The sequence below is a fragment of the Squalius cephalus genome (assembly GCF_949319135.1).
Source record: "Squalius cephalus genome assembly, chromosome: 14".
Classification (NCBI taxonomy): domain Eukaryota; kingdom Metazoa; phylum Chordata; class Actinopteri; order Cypriniformes; family Leuciscidae; genus Squalius; species Squalius cephalus.
Genome location: NC_137135.1, coordinates 33,113,094 through 33,134,037, shown reverse-complemented (window position 1 = coordinate 33,134,037; position 20,944 = coordinate 33,113,094). Strand labels below are relative to the sequence as shown.

Here is a 20,944-nt window from a genome sequence, read left to right as displayed (position 1 = left end):
TAACAAATGAGATTGTATTGTGAACAACGGAAATCAGATATTTGATCGATTGCTTCATTAGACAAGACAATTTTTTATAGTTCAAACAACATTTCAAAAACGTTCAAAGGTAATATACACAATAAAGCCAAAGGCTTATTTCCATTGCGGTCCTTGTTTCCAAAATGGAAGAACATAAAATGTATGAAGAGAAATCACCGTCAAGTTCAGCATCTCACACTACATCACCTTTAAAGAAATGATAAAAAAAGCCATTCTTTAACTTCCTTTCTAAAACACTTTTAACTTTTATCTGCTTTACACAAAAAGGCTATAGAACTAGTATATAAAAAAATAATTCTTTCCCAATAAACTCTTAATCTACAAGGACATATATCAGTGCTTCTCCTTCTTGTAGAATGAGTATGCACATCTCTCACAACCTTGGAACACTTTTCTTTACTATTTTAAATGCCAACACCAGTTTAAGAAAAGTTACCCTTCACCCTACCCTTCATATCACAATGACATCACAATAATGAACTCATTAACTAACATTGCTCATTTTGCAACAAAGAAGTCTTAAAGGTACAGTGGCATGAGTCAGATAGAGGATGGAAAATGGCCTCAATTACAACTGATTAGGTGCAAAAAAACCCTGACAAACATTAGAAGCACACAAGCTGTCAGAACTAAACGAATGCAGACGTAGTTGCATGAAAACAACAAACAGCACTGAATACCGTATTTATCATCTCCTAATGTTTTGATCACGTAAGCCTGCAAGAGAGAGCTATTGATATGTCTGACCTTTAAAATGAAGTGTTTACGAGTGTGAGAGAGTCAAACACTCCAGTGACATTTATTTTGATGTATTAAAACCATCATATTAATGCTCGACAGGTGCACCTGAGATTCGGGAGGAATTAGAGGATTTTCTGAATGTTCTGCAGGGTTGTGAAGAGCCCGTTCACATCTGTGTTTGTTTGATGAGCTACTGAAGCCATTCATTTTCAAGTGTAAGTTCATAAATAATTGTTTATTATAAATACAAATTAATAAATTTGATAATAAATGGAATCTCCACACTAACAAAAAAGGGGAAACTATATATATATTCATTCTCAGTTTAGGGTCACAACAACATTTTGTTTTAAATTAATACTTTTGTTCAGCAAGGATGGATTAAATTGATCAAAATTGACAGTGAAGACATTAAGGGTCCTATCTTACACCCGGCGCAATGCAAGTGTTTTTTGCTAGTTTCAGTCCGACGCAGTTATCATTTTTACGTCCTGCGCCACGTTGTTTAAATAGCAAATGCATTTGCACCCATGGGCGTGCTGGTCTGAAAACCAGGTGTGTTCAGGCGCATTGTTGGTGCGTTGCTATTTTGAGGCAACAAAAATAGACTGAGCCATTAACCAACTGAAACCTGGTCTAAAATCAATGGCGCAATAATTTATGTTATTTAATGAGTGTGTTAGTAATGTGCGCCTATAGTCGAGTCCACAACACACATACACTGCTTATTAAACACACAGTAGCACACAAACATGCCAAATATTTAAAATAAAAGGATTACAATGTAAAAGATTATTATTGTGTACATAAAGATATGGTGGAATCCGGCTTGTCCTGTAGATGTTCTGCTTGCGCACTTTAACCTCGCGCACGAGCAGATCCGTTTGCGCTCTGGAGACACGTTCGGTCTTTCCACTATCAAATTCCGTCATGCAAATAGTGAATCCGCCATGGTGCGAGCGCAACTGGCATTTAAAAGGGAATGGGAGATGAGACTCTGATTGGTTTAATGCACGTAAATCCCAAAACACACCCATTACTCATTAAGAGAAAAGGGACAACCCCTTTAGACCATTTTTCCCATCGTTAAACTAGCAATAGTGGATTCGGACACGACCTAAGTGAACTTGCGCCGGGCGCTTTAGACCATGTGCTTAGATCATTAAAATAGGGCCCTAAGAATGTCACAAAAGTTTTCTATTTCAAATAAATGCCATTTATTTGAGCTTTCTATTCATCAAAGAATCCTGAAAAAAAAAAAATCTATCACCATTAAAACATCTTACTGACCCCAGTCTTCTGAATGGTAGTGTATATAAGGCTCGAAGTCCAAGATCCTATAATATCAAATATACATGTAATGTATGTACATTGTTTATATCTATTACCTATATAGAATAAACATCCACATGCATGCTGTATAAAATATATAACAGACCTTTCCTGAAATAAGCTGTTACATTAAATATAACTTGATCATTCAAACAATAGTAGGGAAACTAAAGTCTGCGCTGCTGACCTCCCAGCAGAAAATATGTCACTTCCTGTATGATGTCATTAAACAACTGGCTTTGGTTAGGGATTTAACAAGACTATGAAAAACCAATTAGCAATTAAAACGATATTCTAAAGAAAACACGTTTTGTTGGAAAAAATTTGATTATATTAATAATATTTCGGAATAAATTTCAGAAGTGCTTCACCTTGGGACATGATACCTTGTGTTCAGTTAATCGTAATTTTATTATAAAAGCAAATAACAAATGTGATTTACATCTATTTAATCCAACATGTGATGGGAAAATGAAGATATTCTGCGTAACAGAATGACCTAGAAACACAAGGATCACTGACGCAGAGATTTCAGTGGATGTAATTTTCCACTGAAAGACTCATATTGCTATTTTTCCTCTAAGGCCCAATGAAGAAAGATGAGCGTGTGAGTGTTGTATTATATTGCAGAGTAAAACGTGAAAAACGATTCTTCAAAACATAATGAGCGAGTGTTGTTTACACACACACACACACACACATCTCTCTACAGTATTTTCTCTCAGATGATCTCTCCATTTTTCACTTTTCTCTCCTGCTGTGAGTGAAAAATCTCTTGTGTTTCTCTCCAGGTCGTTTCTCTCTCCGTCTCCATCCCTCCTTTCATCCTGACAAACCCATCGCCCATCTCCACCCCCTCCGGCTCCATCTGTAATCATCTCCACCTCTTTGTCTCTCTTTTCCAGTCTCTCCAGGAATTTCTTTGGTTCAGCCAGTCGAGATCATGGGTTCAATTTCTTGTAAGTCGCTTCGGATAACAGTCTCAGCTAAAAATGTAAATCTCCTGTAGGACCGCGATAAATCTGTTACATTTTTTCCATTACAATTTTTCTTTTTCTTTTAAATTTGAATTTTTCTGGATTCTGTTTTAATAGTTAAACTACATTTTAAGCATTAGCAAGTCTAGTTAATTACAGTCATAAAACATTTTAACAATAACGTTTAAGAAAAAAATTTTTTTAGGGCCCTATGAAATCCATTGTGTTCTTTTCCCAAATTCAGTGTTTTCAGTTTTTCTGGGTTCCATTTTAATTAATAAAATTTTACTGTTTAAAAAGCATATCAAGCTAATCAATTGATGTAATGGTTATGCTCTGTCATGTCCTGTTTTAGTTTAGTTTTCATTCTGTTTGCTTGGTTCCCGTTTTCCTCCGCTCAGTGCCGCTGACGACGCTAAAATGCTTCTGCTTTTGGGTGTGTCTGTAGCGAGTATGTTTTTTTTTTTTTTATCAGGCAATATAATCATCAGATATGCACGCGATTACATTTGGAAAAGGCAAGCTTTGTTTCCAAATGCCCCAAGTAAAGATATCCTGTCAGTTATATAAACTTTTGTAAACCCAGTCAGTAATCACAATGAAAGCATCCAAACTGCAATATTTAACATATGTGACCCTGGATCACAAAACCAGTCACGAGTCGCACGGGTATATTTGTGGCAATAGCCAACGATACATTGCATGGGTCAAAATTATCGATTTTTCTTTTATGACAAAAATTATTAGGATATTAAGTAAAGATCATGTTCCATGAAGATATTTTGTAAATTTCCTACCGTATATATAAAACAGTTATTTTTGTGAGTGAATGCAGCACAATCGCCAACATAAATGGGAGGTTTTCTCAATGTTTAGATTTTTTTGCACCCTCAGATTCCAGATTTTCAAATAGTCGTATCTCGGCCAAATATTGTCATATCCTAACAAACCATACATCAATGGAAAGCTTATTTATGCAGCTTCCATGTCATGTATACATCTCAGTTTCAAAAAATTGACCCATGTGACTGGTTTTGTGGTCCATGGTCACATATATATAACAACTGCAAAGTGTAAAATTTGTGCATTAACTCCGGCACAATCTGCACATTTTTAAACGCTCAAGACAGACGTCACTACCTGAACTTCCCAACCTTTTGATGCCCTCGGCTGCTCTCAGCACTTTCTCCGGTTCGCTGTCAATCCCACAATGCATCACACGAGCGTGAAGCTCAATTTCCATGAGAATGAACTGAAAACGCTCGCTCTGCTTCGCGTCAGTGGACACGGACCATTAGTTCCCTAGTTAGTTTCCCTGTCTGTTAATTATTTCCCACACACCTGTTTCTGTCCTACTCATTAACTCCCTGCTTTATGTACCCTTACTTTCCTCAGTTTCTTTGTCGGGTTTTGTTTATGTTAATGTGTAGATGTGATTCCGATACTCCTGCGTGTTCTCCTCGCTTCTTAAAGGACTCTTTATTTATCTTTGATTTGTGCATGTTCATCTACACATGAAAACTGAATTCACGAAACGTTAACCATTTAATACTTTATTTAAAAAAAAAAAATCACAATAATAGTGTCCAATGAAACATTTCATTTTGTTCCCAAATTCTGTGTTGTTTTTTCTGGATTTATGATTTAATACAAATATATTATCAAAAATGGTCGTAATAATATGAAGGCATAAAGCATTTACAATTTAATTCATCTTTTAAAATGTAATCAAATGAAAATGTAAAAATGTCATTTATTTTGTGGCAAACAAAGTACTGCACAAAATAAGTCAAAATTAAAAGATTTGTGTGATGTTCCTTAAAATATAAAGTTTTAAAAATTGTATAATATTACTTTGAATGGTACATTCAATAGCCTAATGTATTGTTGTCATAATTTATTTAAATTAATTATTTTAATAACAGTCCTTTTATTGTTTAATATTCACAGACACTAGTCCAATTCACAATTTGATTAAATGTACCGCCCTACTTTTGATTTATTCATTAAAAAAGAAAAAAATAATAATAATAATTCTGTGCATTCGCCTACAGTAAATTCAATTTATTATAAACTGGATTTTGTGTTTTCTGTATCTAAGCCCCTAGTCCTACCCTCTGTCACTCACTACACTGTAGCTCCACTGAGAATCACACGGCTGAAAACAGAAGAACAGATAATGGACAGACGCTGAGAAGAAAGAGATTTCCTCAATACGAACACTGGGTCCTGACGCCGTGGAATAACTGCTACATTTGAATACAGAACAGAGACACATAAAAGAGAGCATGATGAAAGTCAGAGATAAAATGACAAAACAAGATGAACAGGTCAAATAAAGAGAAAGAGAAGAGGCCGTGAGACGATAAAGACGGAGGAAATGAGAGAAAAATGGACTTTCAAATGACATTTTTTTTTTTCAGTCTCTCTCTTTCTGTGGTAATTGCTTCCTGATGTATGCAGCACTTTTCCAATTAAAGATCATGTCAGTGATCTGAAGTCATACAAATACAGACATCATAACGTTCCTATCACAACGAACCTTCATCTCTGCTCAGATATCGCAGCATAACTGACAGAGAGACTGTTCTGTTGGGGAAGCCTTTGGGAAATAAGTGCAAACAGACTAGAGGTTATGAATCTAAATCTAACACACACACGCACACGCACACACACACACACACACACACGCACACACACACACGCACACGCACACGCACACATACACGCACACACACACACACGAACACACACACACACACACACACACACACACACACACACACACACACACACACACACACACACACAACAAACCCTTAAAATGACCGCCTGATGTATCAAAACACATCAAGAAAACACATCATGTAAGTAATACAGATTCAATCTGATTCCGATTCACAAACTCTTGATTCAATTCGTCGATTCATTTGTAGGTCAATTTTTCTAAAGAAAAAAAAATCTCTCAAATAAAAACTTTTGCTATTTATTTTTTAGATCTATAACACTCAAAAACTGATAATTACAGTTTTTTACAATCACTTTGTTACTATTTTCAGAACCTTGATGTCATTTTTCACAACTCTAGACACAAAACTCACAACCAATGATCAAAATGCACATTTTTCAAAACTCTAACCCTTTTCTCAATTGCTTGGATACAATACACATAAAACTTAGATCATTTGTTCATTCAACAAAAATCACCTGTTCAATATGACACAACTTAACATCAAAGTACTACTATTTCAAAAGACAATTCACACATTACATTTCAAATGAGTGTCTATTCATTTCCTTACAATGATCTAACTATCAATTGATACAACTGCTCAAAATGATAAGTAACTGTTGCATTACTCTTAATGCATAGTTGTATGGAAACAGACAAACAATATTCCATGTTTACTGTAAATCATGAAAGTTTCAAGATAACGAGATTCATTGTCACCAATTAGCGTGGAGCATGAACCAATTAGACTACAATATCCATGGATGTAGCCTAATATTTTATCATAATGCTTCATCAGTCACTGTGTCTATGGTCCCAAATACTGTACCACCTTTTCAGACTATTTACAGTATTGACAGCACTGCACTGTATAGATAATCACTCCTGTTTTGTTTCTTACAGTACAAGCAAGCAAGTTGAGGAACACTGCATTTGATGTTTTACAGTACTGTCTTTTCTTTTCTATTTCATAGCTAATCACAGTATTATAGCTTTGATTCAAATAAACCTATGCTGTGGTTGTACTGTAGTGTTTTGCATCAATATATTACAAACTTTGTTCAATGATTCCACTGTGTCTGTAGTATTCTCTCTACTGCTGCAGTACTTTTACAGAGATGTATTTACTGTACATGTAGTACTATAATGAAACCTGTATCACCTATTTTGTTCTACAATATTTAATGATTGTACGAACAATGACACAGTGAAACTATCGGTTGCTTGTGTGTGGGTGATCTATAGTTATGTTTCAATGGTATTTCACAGTAAATTTGTTTTTTGAACCAATGATTGTGCAAGTGCAAGATTTCTTTAAAGATGTGAATGCACAATGCAATGTTTTGAACATTAGACAGCCTGTGTTACAAGTGATAACCGTTTTGAGTTTTGTGTCTAGAGTTTTGAAAAATGACATCAAGGTTCTGAAAATAGTAGCAAAGTGATTGTAAAAAACTGTAACATTTAAACTGCACATAAGGATTTCTTTATATTTAAAGGGGTCATGAACTGGCTTTTTTCATTTTTTTATATTGTTGTCTGAGGTCAACTTGTGACTTTCGCTTGGTTTTTACATTCAAAAACATCAAAATGAATATGTAATAGGCTATTTTCTACCCTGGTTTTCAGCTTAGCTCCTGAAACGCTCGGTTTTTATGGGCGTGCCGCATTGAAGACTTGGAAGTAAACTCCCACTGCTATGATTGGATAACAGTTTTGCATATTATAATGAGTTTCATGTAATGCGAGAATCGGTGGGAGGGGGTAAAAAGGCAGTGTTGAAATTTGATTTCTCAGTTCATCACCCCTTTAATTATGTTTCTACTCCAAATATAAACATTTACACAGTGGCTGTAATAAGACTTTTTCACATTCATTCAAATATACATTAAAGAGAACCAGTTATGCCTTGATTTTGTTTTTGGGCTCTACTAGAATAGGTTTTCATGCTTTTTTACATATTCTCAATTGTTGCAGCTCCTCTCTTCCCAGTCTGTCAGTAACACTTTGTTTTAGTTCCTTTCTCTATGAAGCCCCTCCTTCCGATAAGTGCAATGTGCTCTGATTGGTTGGCTGGAGCAGTGTGTTGTGATTGGTCCACTGCTTGTATGGTCTCTTTCAACATACATTCATGTTTATTTCATGCTGTAACTGTAGTAAAGTGGAAGAGATAATCGGTTATCGTGCTTAAACTAAAAGATCGATCTTGGGATTTAGCAATCAATATTGAGATCATTAAAACAGAGAATCAAACGAGTCATCAGTATGAGTATAGAGTGATCAAATGAATGAGGAGCAGTTCAGATGATCTGATGAGAAATGAGTTCATATTGAGGTTCCTGACTTCTGACAACCAGTGACTTATTTGGTCTCTTTTAGGAGAAACATTTTCCAAATGTTTTCTTCATTTTATGTGAAAAACCTTAGATGTTAAAAATATTTCATTTGACATGTTCTTTCCTGTGGGTAATAATACATCTGAACGTCACATTAACTCATCCATCATGCCTCCATCGCTCTCTCTTTGTGTTTCAATTCCTCCGGAAACCTTGTTCCCATGATGTCCAGGGTTGTTCCCAAAACACTAAATTCACTATTCACTTTTCCCTCAGGACAAACAAACAAACACACACACACACACACACACACACACACACACACACACACACACACACACACACACACACACACACACACACACACACACACACACACACACACAATAAAAAAACTTCTTGCGTCTGAGTGTTTTTCTTTCTCTAGGCTTTTTAATGTGTCTCTTTCGGTTTGTTCAGACAGGCAGCAAAAATGTTTTGCAGTGTCCAACTCAAATACGTTTATTTTTCTGTATTCTAAAACAGCAAAAGCACACCAAATACTACTTTCTACTTTCACAAACCCAATCCAAACCACAAGCACAGCTCGTTTCAAATTAATTTAAAATTAGATTTTTGGAAAACAGTGTGAATGTGGCCTATGAAAAACTCAAGCAGAAAGATTCTTAAACTGATTTTAAAACGTTTTGGCTTGAGTTGGTTCTTTTAAAGAGTAAACCCAAGTATGAACACCCAAATCATTCAGTCCTAAAATGAATTTGCACTTAAAAGTCTTCAGAGTAAAAAGTATTTATACACACTCGCCAGCCACTTTATTAGGTACACCTGTTCAACTGCTTGTTAATGCATATCAGCCAATCACATTGCAGCAACTCAGTGCATTTAATCATGTAGACATGGACAAGACGATCTGCATCAGAATGGGGAAGAAAGTTGATTTAAGTGACTTTGAACATGACATGGTTGTTGGTGCCAGACGGGCTGGTCTGAGTGTTTCAGAAACTGCTGATCTACAGGGATTTTCACAGACAACAATCTCTAGGGTTTACAGAGAATGGTCCAAAAAAGATAAAATATCCAGTGAGTGGCAGTTCTGTGGGAGAAAATGTCTTGTTGAAGCCAGAGGTCAGAAGAGAAGGACCAGACTGGTTCAGCTGATAAAGACAAAAGAGACTCAAAAAACCACGCACTACAACCGAAGTCTGCAGCATAGCATCTCTGAACACACAACATGTTGAAGCTCGAAGCAGAAGAGCTACAGCAGCAGAAGACCAACAGCAATTCACAGGCTCACCGACATTAGACAATAGAAGATTGGAAAAACATTGCCTGCTCTGATGAGTCAAAGAGGTTCGGCTGACAAAAAGGTTTGGTAATCTCTTGATGTATAGAAGCCAGGCAGAAATACAGAATATATTGACATAAGTCAGAACAACTACATCACCTGTAAAATTACAGCGCAGAGGGTCACTTCTAGTGAATGAATTAAAACAAACTGGATCTATGTGCAGTGTGTAATAAGCTTTTGTCTTCATTTCTCCAGATTTAATCTCTGTTCAGACAGTTCACAGGTCCTTTCAGCATCCTAACAAATAGGAAATGACTCACCGTTCTTCTCTGTGTGTGATCTGATGACTTCCGGTCCTGGCAGGCAGGGACACGGACCCTCGCACTTCACAGAGATGCTCTTACTCGAGCTGCAGGCCTGGAATTCAAGTTTACACTGTGGAAGAACAGAAAGGATTCTGAGTAGTGAAGTTAGAGACATTATCACATTTAACCAGACTGTTGAGCTTTATCGCTCACGAGTCTGTTTCCAGAAAAATGATGACATGATTTTAGTTCCTTTGAAGTGGGGTGATCGCGTTTATCAGATCTAATCGCACAGAGGCAGTGCAAAATCTGTTCTTTGGGATTTAATTAAAGATGATGTCATGATTAGACTAAAAGACTAAAACGGTTTATTAAGTGTAATACTTAATAATTTTTCAAAGCAGACTCAATTAAGCAAATAGCAGACAGTCCTGCTGATTAATATTGAGACATGCGACCCCTTATGAAATGCTAAAAATGTGAGCTTTAGAATAGAATATTCTTGTCACTATTTCTTCTGTCAGCATCTGCTTCCATATTTAAGCTTAATCTGTGTGGTAAGGACATTTGCTGCTGTGTGGATCTTTATAATGACAGAGAATAAAGAGAACTTTTCTGACAGTTTAAAAGGGTCTGTAACGTCTTCACTTCAAACTGAAGCGCATTTATTAAAACAAAGTCAACTCAAGCAATACACAAAGATATGAAGCGTGCTACACACGGGCAATATCAGACCAAGAGCTGAATGCAAGGAGGAACTTATATACACAGTGATAATGAACTAAATACAGACAGGTGCGCTCGTTAAATTAATGTCCATGACAACTGATTAGTGGCGGGAAACTAGAATGAAACTGTGACAGGGTCACAAATTTTGCACATTTTATAATGTTTGCAGAAGTCCACTTATAATGTTATCAAGTTTAGAGTAAAAAGCTATTTTTCTCTCCTGTTTTTGAACCTCTCTTTCAGACACTGGAAAAAAACAATTCAAGACTGGGAAGTAAAACACCCACTGATATGATTGGGTAACAGTTTTGCATATCCCCACCATTACACGTGTGGAATTATTTTGGAAACTTCTAATGTTGAAAAATCTCGTTACATAGCTGAAACATTTGCCAGCAATGTGTATTACATATGCTTTATAATTCTTGGTTGTGGCAAATGAAGTTTACGGTAAGTACTTCGAGTTACCACAGTTAAAATTTACAAAGGATGAGTAACGGTGTTTCATGTAAATGGAATTATGAATGAACATACCATTGTTTGTCACACTGTCGTTCTCATAGGCTATTCATAGTTCATCCTTTTCGATAAAGTGAAAAATGTATGCATTGTCATTTGTCGTGTTAAATATAATAAAACGTGTTGTAATGTCTTACTGATGACAAAACAGAAGACGTTGCTCACTGAAGCTTTTATTCAGGATTACAGCGAATGGCTTAATCAAAACAATAACAAAAGCAGCATTCTCGAAATGCTTTCTTACATATCCAATAAATCAACGCATTAACCTGATAAATGTCGAAGCAAAGCCATCACAGCTATACAGTTTGACGGCTGCACTACAGTACACTCAGTACATATCAAACGATCTGTAACAGACAGAGCAATAGTGACACATGGTAAAACCCTTTCACTCAGACTGTTGGATCCAATATAGCAACATCTCTTATTTTCAGTCTCTCTGAAAAGCCTGCGCTGAATGGTGTCTGGTTTAGAAAAGAATGGTTTTGTTGCTCAAGTAATCTTGTGTTTGCGTCTGTCTCGGAAAATCAGTAGGCGGGGCTAAAGAGGCAATGATGTAGAAGTAGGTATTGGTCTTCTTCTGCAGAGGCGGTCTTTCCTCGCACTATAATAATACGTAATACTGTGACAAAATCCGAAACAAGACATTTTCTGAGCTTGGTTTTATGAGGAGATCAAATCTTACACAGCACTGGCTGATCAGATATCACACACATATCACAACATGACAAAAGACGTCTAAAATGTCACTCCTGTTCACAGTCAAAATGTCAATATCTCATATAAAGCGTGAAGTCTGATCATCTGAAGGAGATAAACAAACATGATCACTGTCTGTATCTCACAGGTGACAGAAGCACTTTAACAGATGAGTGAGATTTGATAAACGGGTATGTTTGTTTGTGGTTAGCTTTTACACTACCGTTTTGATTTTGAAAGAAGTCTCTAATGCTCACCAAAGCCTCATTTATTTGATTAAAAAAAATACAGTAAAGGATTAAAATTTAAAATAACTGTTTTCTGTAATAATGTGACAAAACCCGAAACAAGACGTTTTCTGAGCTTGGTTTCAATAAAAGTTGTTTTTGGACTAACAAGGAAGTTATTTTTTGTATAGTACAATGACCTCCCAAGGACAATTGGATTTCTCAGTTCATGACCTGTATCTAATTTTAACACTGAAAAGGTCTTTTGTTCAGTAAAGAGGCTATGCAGTGATTCAGATGAACACAAATGCATTCAGAGAATAAATTAATCACATCTGTCAGCGAAAAATCTTAACGTCTGTTTTTTGACATACTCCGCTTATAATACATGCAAACAAAACGAAAGAACATTTACAAATCCATTTATTGACTACATGTGAGTTTTCAGTGGATTGTGTGTATCTACTCTTCCTGAAACACCACCAACACACTATATATCCGCCCATCCATTCGTCCATTCATCTAGATGTAGTTAAATAAACACACTCCTAAGTCTGCAAGGTATATACAGTAGCTTGATTTTTTACATTTTATTTTCATTATATTTTATTTCATATGCTAGTTTTCTAATTGTCTAGTTTCAGTTTGTTTCAATGATGTATACATTTTTTATTTAGTTTTTTCTTATGAAAATTACTGTCCATGGATGTTTTTGTTGATTATAATCTTTCTCTATAAATCTAGCTATCTATATCTGTCTAGGTGTAAATACAGTAACAAAAAAAACAAAAACAAGTCTGCATCAGGGTAATTACAGCATAGCTTGAAAATGTTTATTTTATTTTATATGCTGGTTTTCTATTTCAGTCCAGTTTCAGTTTGTTTTAATGGTGCATACATATTTCATTTTATTTTGTATGCTGGTTTTATTTCAGTTTAGTTTCAGATTGTTTTATTATTCATTTGTTTGTTGTTACTTATAAGAATTACTTTTTTTTTTTTTTTTTTTTTTTTGTCCATGGATGTTTTCATTTATAATAATCTTTATCTATATAGTGTTACCGATTCTCCAGCTGAAAATATCAGAAGCTGCCCAATAAAAGCAGTCCAAATATTTGCCGTGTCCATGTGCTGTTCATTTCTCTATCTGTCCAAACCCTCTCCTCTATCTGTCCAAACTGAGTCTCACTCTCTCACTCCATCTCTCACATCTGATTTCATCTGAAGGGAAGGAAATGGAGTGGGTGGGGTTAAAGCAATGAGGTCATAGATGGGAGGCACAGGCTGGGCTGGAGGTTCAGGTTTTTCTCTATCTGTTCTTGAGGGGAGATTGCGCAGGACTCAAGAATCCAATATCAACAGCGGACACAGTTCATCCACCTAACCATCCATCACCAAACACAGCATCATTTACACCAGGAGAGAGAGAGCTGCGCGCTGATATTGGAATTTAAAGGTGACTCTTTCTCATTGGGACACAGTGATCCTGTGTCTGATGGTGTTCAGGTTAAATTCCTGTGATCAGATTGAACTCGTACCTCACTTGGGGCTGGATTCATAAAACATTCTTAAGAGTAAAATAATTTCTTCTTATTTTCTAACTTAAAGACATTATGAAATCAAAATGGATATTCATTCAAATACATGTCACAGTAGGGAAGAAAAGACTCACAACTTCACAAAATCACAACTTCCATTTCATGCCAACTTTAAATATATTTAAGAATATTTTGTATTCCAATTTTTTTTTCTTAAAGTCATCATGAAACGGATATTCTTAAAAACATATCTGAGAACAACTTCTATGAATATCTCACCTTTGAGGAGTATGTGTGTCCATCCGAGCCGCACACTGAGTTGGAGTGAACTACAGGACATGGCCTACATTTCCCATGATTCATAGCTCCCATCCAACGCTTATGGGGAAGATTTCCATTCCTGGGTTTAACACTAAAGAAAGGAAGAGAGAGAATGAGTGGGAAGTGTCACAAATTAAGGCATATATTTGTTTATTTTGATATCAGAACACAGATTCAATCCTCAGAAGAGTTTCCAATAGAAAAATGTGTTATTTAATAACTGATTTGGATTTCTACATAATTTATGTAATGTATGCCATGAAAATTCATCAATTATTATTTTTTTTGTAATTATATACAGTACGACACATTTAATGATTTAATACACGGTCAAATGAAATATTTATCTACAGTTTATAACTGTAAAAAAACAAATATGTTTACACAATCTAATATGTGTGTGTGTGTGTGTATATATATATATATATATATATATATATATATATATATATATACACACACACACACGCACACATATACACAGTTCATACAGTAAGTGGGCCTATAAATAATTACATAATTATTAAACACAGATTAAAAAATAAATATATAAAATAATTTAAAATAGAAATATAAAGGAATATTTAAAAAAGTGTATTTTTTGCTTTCTAGTAAATGAAATCCTTTGTTAAATGTTTCATTTTATCCCTCTATTAAATGTGTCCTTGTATCACTATAGATTTTGTATTGTGCTACTAAATATTTTAAACTAGGTGCACATGTGCTCCTTGGGAAAAAAGTAAGTGTCAAGTCAAACAAAAGTAACATAGTCACTAGCATGCCAAGTTAGCTCTGATTATCTGCAGTCTTGTGCCAACAGCCCATTTGAGATTTGACAGACATTACTAACAGCTAGCGGTCGAATCCGAGGATAATCGGATTTTATGAGGAGATCAAATCTTACACAGCACTGGCTGATCAGATATCACACACATATCACGACATGACAAAAGATGTCTAAAATGTCACTCCTGTTCACAGTCAAAATGCCAATATCTCATATAAAGCATGAAGTCTGATCATCTGAAGGAGATAAACAAACATGATCACTGTCTGTATCTCACAGGTGACAGAAGCACTTTAAAGGAACACGCCGACTTTTTGGGACTTTAGCTTATTCACCGTATCCCCCAGAGTTAGATAAGTCCATATATAACTTTTTCCTCTCTGTGCGTGCCGTAACTCTGTCTGACGCACCCACTGCTAGCCTAGCTTAGCACAAAGACTGGAGGTAAACGGCTTCAGCAAGCATACTGCTACCAATAAGTGACAAAATAACACCAACATTTTCCTATTTACATGTTGTGATTTGTATAGTCACAGCGTGTATAAATGGGTGCGTCAGAGTTACGGCACGCACGGAGATGAAAAGGGTATGTATGGACTTATCTAACTCTGGGGGATACGGTGAATAAGCTAAAGTCCCAAAAAGTCGGCGTGTTCCTTTAACAGATGAGTGACAATATCAGAGATTTGAAAATGGGTATTTGTTTGTTTGTGGTTAGCTTTTACACTACCGTTTTGATTTTAAAAGAAGCCTCGTATTTTATTTGATTAAAAAAAAAATACAGTCAATATCGTGGAAATGGTATTACAATTTAAAATAACTGTTTTCTGTTATAATATATTTTAAAATGTAATTTAATCCTGTGATGCAACGCTGAATTTTCAGCATCATTACCACAGCCTTCAGGGTCGCATGATCCTTCAGAATCATTCTAATATGCTGACTTGTTGATCAAGAAACATTTCAAATCAAATCAAATCATCTTATATTGTCACACCACCATAACACAGAAGTGTAGTGGTGGGATGAAGTCTTTTGTACATACTCCAGACAGTGCACTTTACAAGGCATGACATGTACATAAAATATACAAAATACAATATATATACACTGTACAAAATATAAATTATACACATAATACAAAATATACACAATACAGTAAGAAGTAAAGTATACACATAATAGCATAAGTTTTTTTTTTTTTTTTAGTAAAGATAGAAGTGTAGAAGTGTTAGTAGTGTATGATGTGTCTAGTCCAGAGAAGTGCTGTGTTGGTGGTTATGGGGCTTTTGGTATTGATGGGCCATTAGTTAAGTGTTCAGAAGTCTAATGGCCTGTGGGAAGAAACGGTCTCTTAGCCGGCTGGTGCGGGACCGTCTGCCTGTCCAAGGCTGGGGTGGCTGGAGTCATTGATGATCCTCCACACTTTCCTCATACACAGCCTGGTGTAGATGTTCTGGAGGGAGGGAAGCTCGCCTCCAACAATGTCTGTCTGGATGCTCTTTAAGTGGCTGAACCTCTTCACTGGTGTGCTGTTGATGGTGATGGGAGTGTATCCTGTATGTTCCTGGAATCCACTACTAACACTTTGGTCCTTTTGACATTGAGGGAGAGATTGTTCTCCTGGCACCAATGAGTCGGGCGTTCACCTCCTCCTTGTAGGCCGTCTCATTGAGGGAGAGGTTGTTCTCCTGGCACCAATGAGTCGGGCGTTCACCTCCTCCTTGTAGGCCGTCTCATCGAGGGAGAGGTTGTTCTCCTGGCACCAATGAGTCGGGCGTTCACCTCCTCCTTGTAGGCCGTCTCATTGAGGGAGAGGTTGTTCTCCTGGCACCAATGAGTCGGGTATTCACCTCCTCCTTGTAGGCCGTCTCATTGAGGGAGAGGTTGTTCTCCTGGCACCAATGAGTCGGGGCGTTCACCTCCTCCTTGTAGGCCGTCTCATTGTCGCCGTGATCAGTTCTACTACTACAGTCGTATCATCAGCGAATGTGAAGATGGTATTAGAGCTGTGTGTGTCCATGCAGTCCCTGTGGAGCTCCAGTGTTGAGGGTCATTGGGAAGGAGCTCTTGTTACCCATTCTGACTACTTGACATCTGCCTGACAGAAAATTCAGTATCCAGCTCCACAGAAAACTGTTCAGGCCCAGAGCCTAGAGTTTGCTGTCAAGCTTGGAAGGCACTATGGTGTTGAATGCTGAACTGTAGTCTACAAAAGCATTCTCACATATGTGCTCCTTTTTTCTAGGTGAGAGAGAGCAGTGTGTAATGTATGACATTATCAGTAGAGCAATTGCCACAGTATGCAAACTGCAGTGTGTCCAGTTTGGCAGGCAGCACAGAACAGGTGTAGTGATCAGCCTTTTGAAGCATTTACTAATAATAGGGGTTAGAGCAATAGGGCGGCAGTCATTTAAGCATGTGATTTTAGTTTGTTTGGGTACAGGCACGATGAAGGTCATTTTGAAGCATGTGGGCACCACAGATAAGAAGAGGAAGAGATTGAAAATGTCTGTAAAAACATCCACTAACTGGTGCTCGAATGCTTTGAGTATGCGACTCGGAATGCTGTCTGGATGGAAGGATCAGGTTACATCCGGTAAAGAGACTGTGAAAGAACTAACCGCGAGAACTTCTTCTGACGGTGGTGTCACGTCCTACGAACCGAGGGTGGAAATTATTTAGCTCATCCGTCTTCACAGAGTTTTTATTCCCTTTAAACTGATGTTGTTGATCCCCTGCCACATGCTTCTAGTATTGTTACAGTCAAACCATCTTTCCACCATAAAAAATATTACACTTCTTTAAAAATCTTTCTTTTCTATTTTTCTGTTTGATTCATTATATATAAAGGATAACCAGGGTTGTCTCATGTCACCTTGAAGGAGTTTATGTTCTGCTAATAACCAGCTGACTGTACATTTTCTCACTTATTACACGACTGCCTACAAACCAAATAAGCAGACATGAAATATTGATTTGAGTTTAAATTATTTTATTACGTGAGGAGAAAGAGAGTATGAATTGATATGATTTTAAACTAGCACAGCTATTTAGGAAATCATTTAAAGGGGACAATGGCCAATGTAGTGTCTACAGTTTAGCATCATTATACAAAAATATTGGCCGAATGCTGTGGGTGACCAATCACAGTTGTGTCCTCCAGAGAGCTGTGTAATAAGCTGAACTCGCTCCCAGTCCTTCTGAACCCATCCGCCAAATTCACAAACATTATTGACTGATCATGAGGAGAATTTGTCTTTAGTCACTATGCAGTGTTCATCTTCAGCCAACGCTTTTTAAGTCTACGTACTGAACTGCTGGATAATGGAGTGAGATATAGTATAATGGAGTATATTACAGCACATTATTGTGCATTACATTATCTGTAATTTACACTTCATTGCATTATATTGAAGTATATTTGCAAGTGGAAATTACACTGCTGTGTTGGATCTGTTCTCAAATCAGTCTTACTGCAGAAATACAGTCTATTCATACAACCAGCATGAGTCACTTCTTCATAATTACACTTCAATTAAAACCTCATCACTAATGGTTAAAACTCGTGTTACACATAATGCTAAATGTCAGGCCCAGCATGGGCTCAATAATAATTATTATTATTAGGCTACTTTTATTATTAATCGCATCACCGCATAACCGAGGCAATGCGATGGTAATAAAAGATGTTAGATTAGCTTTCTCCTTAAAGCTTACTCAAAAAACAAATTGTTTAACACGAAATACTTCTCTTCTCATTTTTTTTCACCACATATGGACCACAAGAGAAATATTAAGAAAATAAGTTAAGAGTTATAACGTTATCAGAACATGTTGAAGTAGACTCAGCTCTCCTCGCCTCAATATGTGCCGTTAATCAAAGACTATAGATATACAAAGAAGGTGCACTCCTATTACTTATGAATGGGAGAAACTGTAAGGGAGCACACTAGATATTAGAACAGAGCCGAGGCCTGTATGGAAACTGCAGAGTTTTTTTTTATTTTTCAGTTAATTTGATAATGCTTTAACACTACCAATATCAGCACCTTTTAACACTTTGTCCTCAACAATTAGTGTAGAAACAGTAAAAAAAGTGTGCAGATTCCATGTGGGTCTACGTATGATTTATTAACGTGTTATTTTGTTGTGGATAATCTAGCAGAGCTCTTCATGCATTATGTACTGCAGTGTTTTAAGGTTTAAATTAATGATCAGAAGCGGCAGCTACACCTCATGTGCTGGTCATTAATGATAGATTGACCAATGCAGCGATAATTCCTAAGGAAAGCATTATCACCCGCTCGCAGTGCGCTTGGCTTTCTAATCGGATCAGCATGTCGTTATTTCTCAGGGAGATGTGATATTTGCCTTGCCAGCATGCTCTTTGTGTTTGCATATGTAAGAGGGCGTTAGTAATTTAGCTTCGTAAACTCTTGGACCAGCTCTAATGGCCATTACACAATTAATATATGTTTGACCAAACATAAAGAGGGCAGAGTCAAGAGGCCGGGAATGACATTCCATCAATGTTCCGCTGTCACTATGACAACGACTCACAACAGGCACCAATAGAATGTTAATGTGACCCTGGAGAAGCGGAGCAGCTTCCCGAGTGTAAATACCTCAGAGGCCGATTAAACACATGGACACATGCTCATTTATCTAGTGCTTAGAACTCATTTGTAATCATGGTTATGGAATAATTGGTCAAGAATTAGGCTACTGGCGAGAAACACTTTGAGTTTCCAGGGGTTCAGGGTTTGACTAGTTAGTTTGTTCTGGTAAAAGATGCATCAACTGCACCAAACAGCTGTTCAGCAGGGGTTTTCAAGCTAGGGTCCAGGGGGAAATTAGTCTAAAACCTGTGTATACTAGGGGTGTCAAAATTAATCGTTTCTACGATGCATCGCGATGCAGACGAGGACGATTCGGTATCGGTTCAGTAATAGACCATAACCGATTATTATGTACTGACGCTTTTCTGACCTCATTTGGCGCGTACGTGCTTTGTCGTGGTAGCATACAATGGCAGAGGGAGGTGAGACGCGAGTGCGAGAAAATTAAAAATGCTCCAACTACTTTTAAAGCCTACATCTGGGCACATTTCGGCTTTTATGAACAACCTGGTAAGCACGACCTGCAGAAGACACGCGCTGTGTGCGCTCATGTCACGCACAAATAGAATATGCAGGAGGTAATACCACTAACTTGATAAACCACGTTAGCCGTTTTCACCCCGAGCTGTTAACGCCTGGCAGAGTCTGACTGCTTTAGAGATGCGCGGATGAGCTCCAACGCCGAATCCGCAGCCAAAAAGAAATCATCCACCGATTCCACCCTGACCCGCCCCAATAACTTTCTCTGATTTAAGTATCCGCACCCGATGGTCAAATTACAATTATTCTGTGTTGTTATGCGTGATTATAAATGGATGATCGTCACCTTCAACAGCAGACTCGGTGACGGTTGATGTGCGCATCTTTAATGGTAACATAATACACTGATTAATGAGCGCTGCTTTTAAATGAACATTTCTTTAAAACAAAATTTATTTGACAGATTTTCCTTTTCTTAATGGCATAAACAAGCTTTACTCCCTTGAAACTTAAACTGGAATGTCACTGTTTGAACAGGCGAGCACACACACGCGTGCACACATTACTTTTAAAGAAAAATTTAAAATTGAGGATGCGGTGCATCGCGATGCATTGTGATATCGAATTGAACTGAATCGATGACATGATAATCGTAATCGGACCGAACCGTAAGACCAATGTCGGTTCACACCCCTAGTGTATATATATATAAAATGTATAAAAAAGATTTAAATAAATAAATAAATAATTGATTAAAATAAATAATAACAAAAAATGGTAACACTTCACAATAAGGTTCCATTTGATAACATTAGTTAAATACATTAGTTACCATGAACTAACAATTCTAAAGTATTTATTAGTCTTAGTTAATTTTATAATACATTATTAAAATCTAAAGTTGTCTTTTATCAGTAGCAGATTAATAAATATTGTAACAAGTGTATTGCTCGTTGTTAGTTAATGTTAAGTGCATTAACTAATGGTAACTATCGGGACCTTGTTGTAAAGTGTTAGCAAAAAAGTATTAAAATAAATAAATACATTTAAATAAAAAATAATGCATCTAACAGTCAAGTACTATAGTGAGTAGGAAAATATTTGTACATTTTTTGATAATTTTAATTTTTCACTGTTTAAATTAGGTCTTTATACATGAAAATATGTGGCTGCTTTATATTTCCTTATATTAGGATGAGGTCCCTCTAGTGCTGTCAAACGATTAAAATATTTAATCGCGATTAATCGCATTAATGTCATAGTTAAC

At 36.6% G+C, this 20,944-nt stretch overlaps 1 protein-coding gene across 1 annotated transcript in view; it reads right to left on the bottom strand.

Annotated features, from left to right (window-relative positions):
• The window catches only part of spock1 (SPARC (osteonectin), cwcv and kazal like domains proteoglycan 1), a 184,728-nt gene that overhangs the window by 23,967 nt on the left and 139,817 nt on the right, over positions 1-20,944 (bottom strand). The window contains exons 5-6 of the mRNA XM_079893507.1: positions 13,747-13,879; positions 9,768-9,882 (exon numbers count right to left, since the gene is read on the bottom strand). Coding sequence (XP_079749633.1) covers positions 9,768-9,882; positions 13,747-13,879 — 248 coding nt within the window. The remainder of the gene's footprint in view (positions 1-9,767; positions 9,883-13,746; positions 13,880-20,944) is intronic.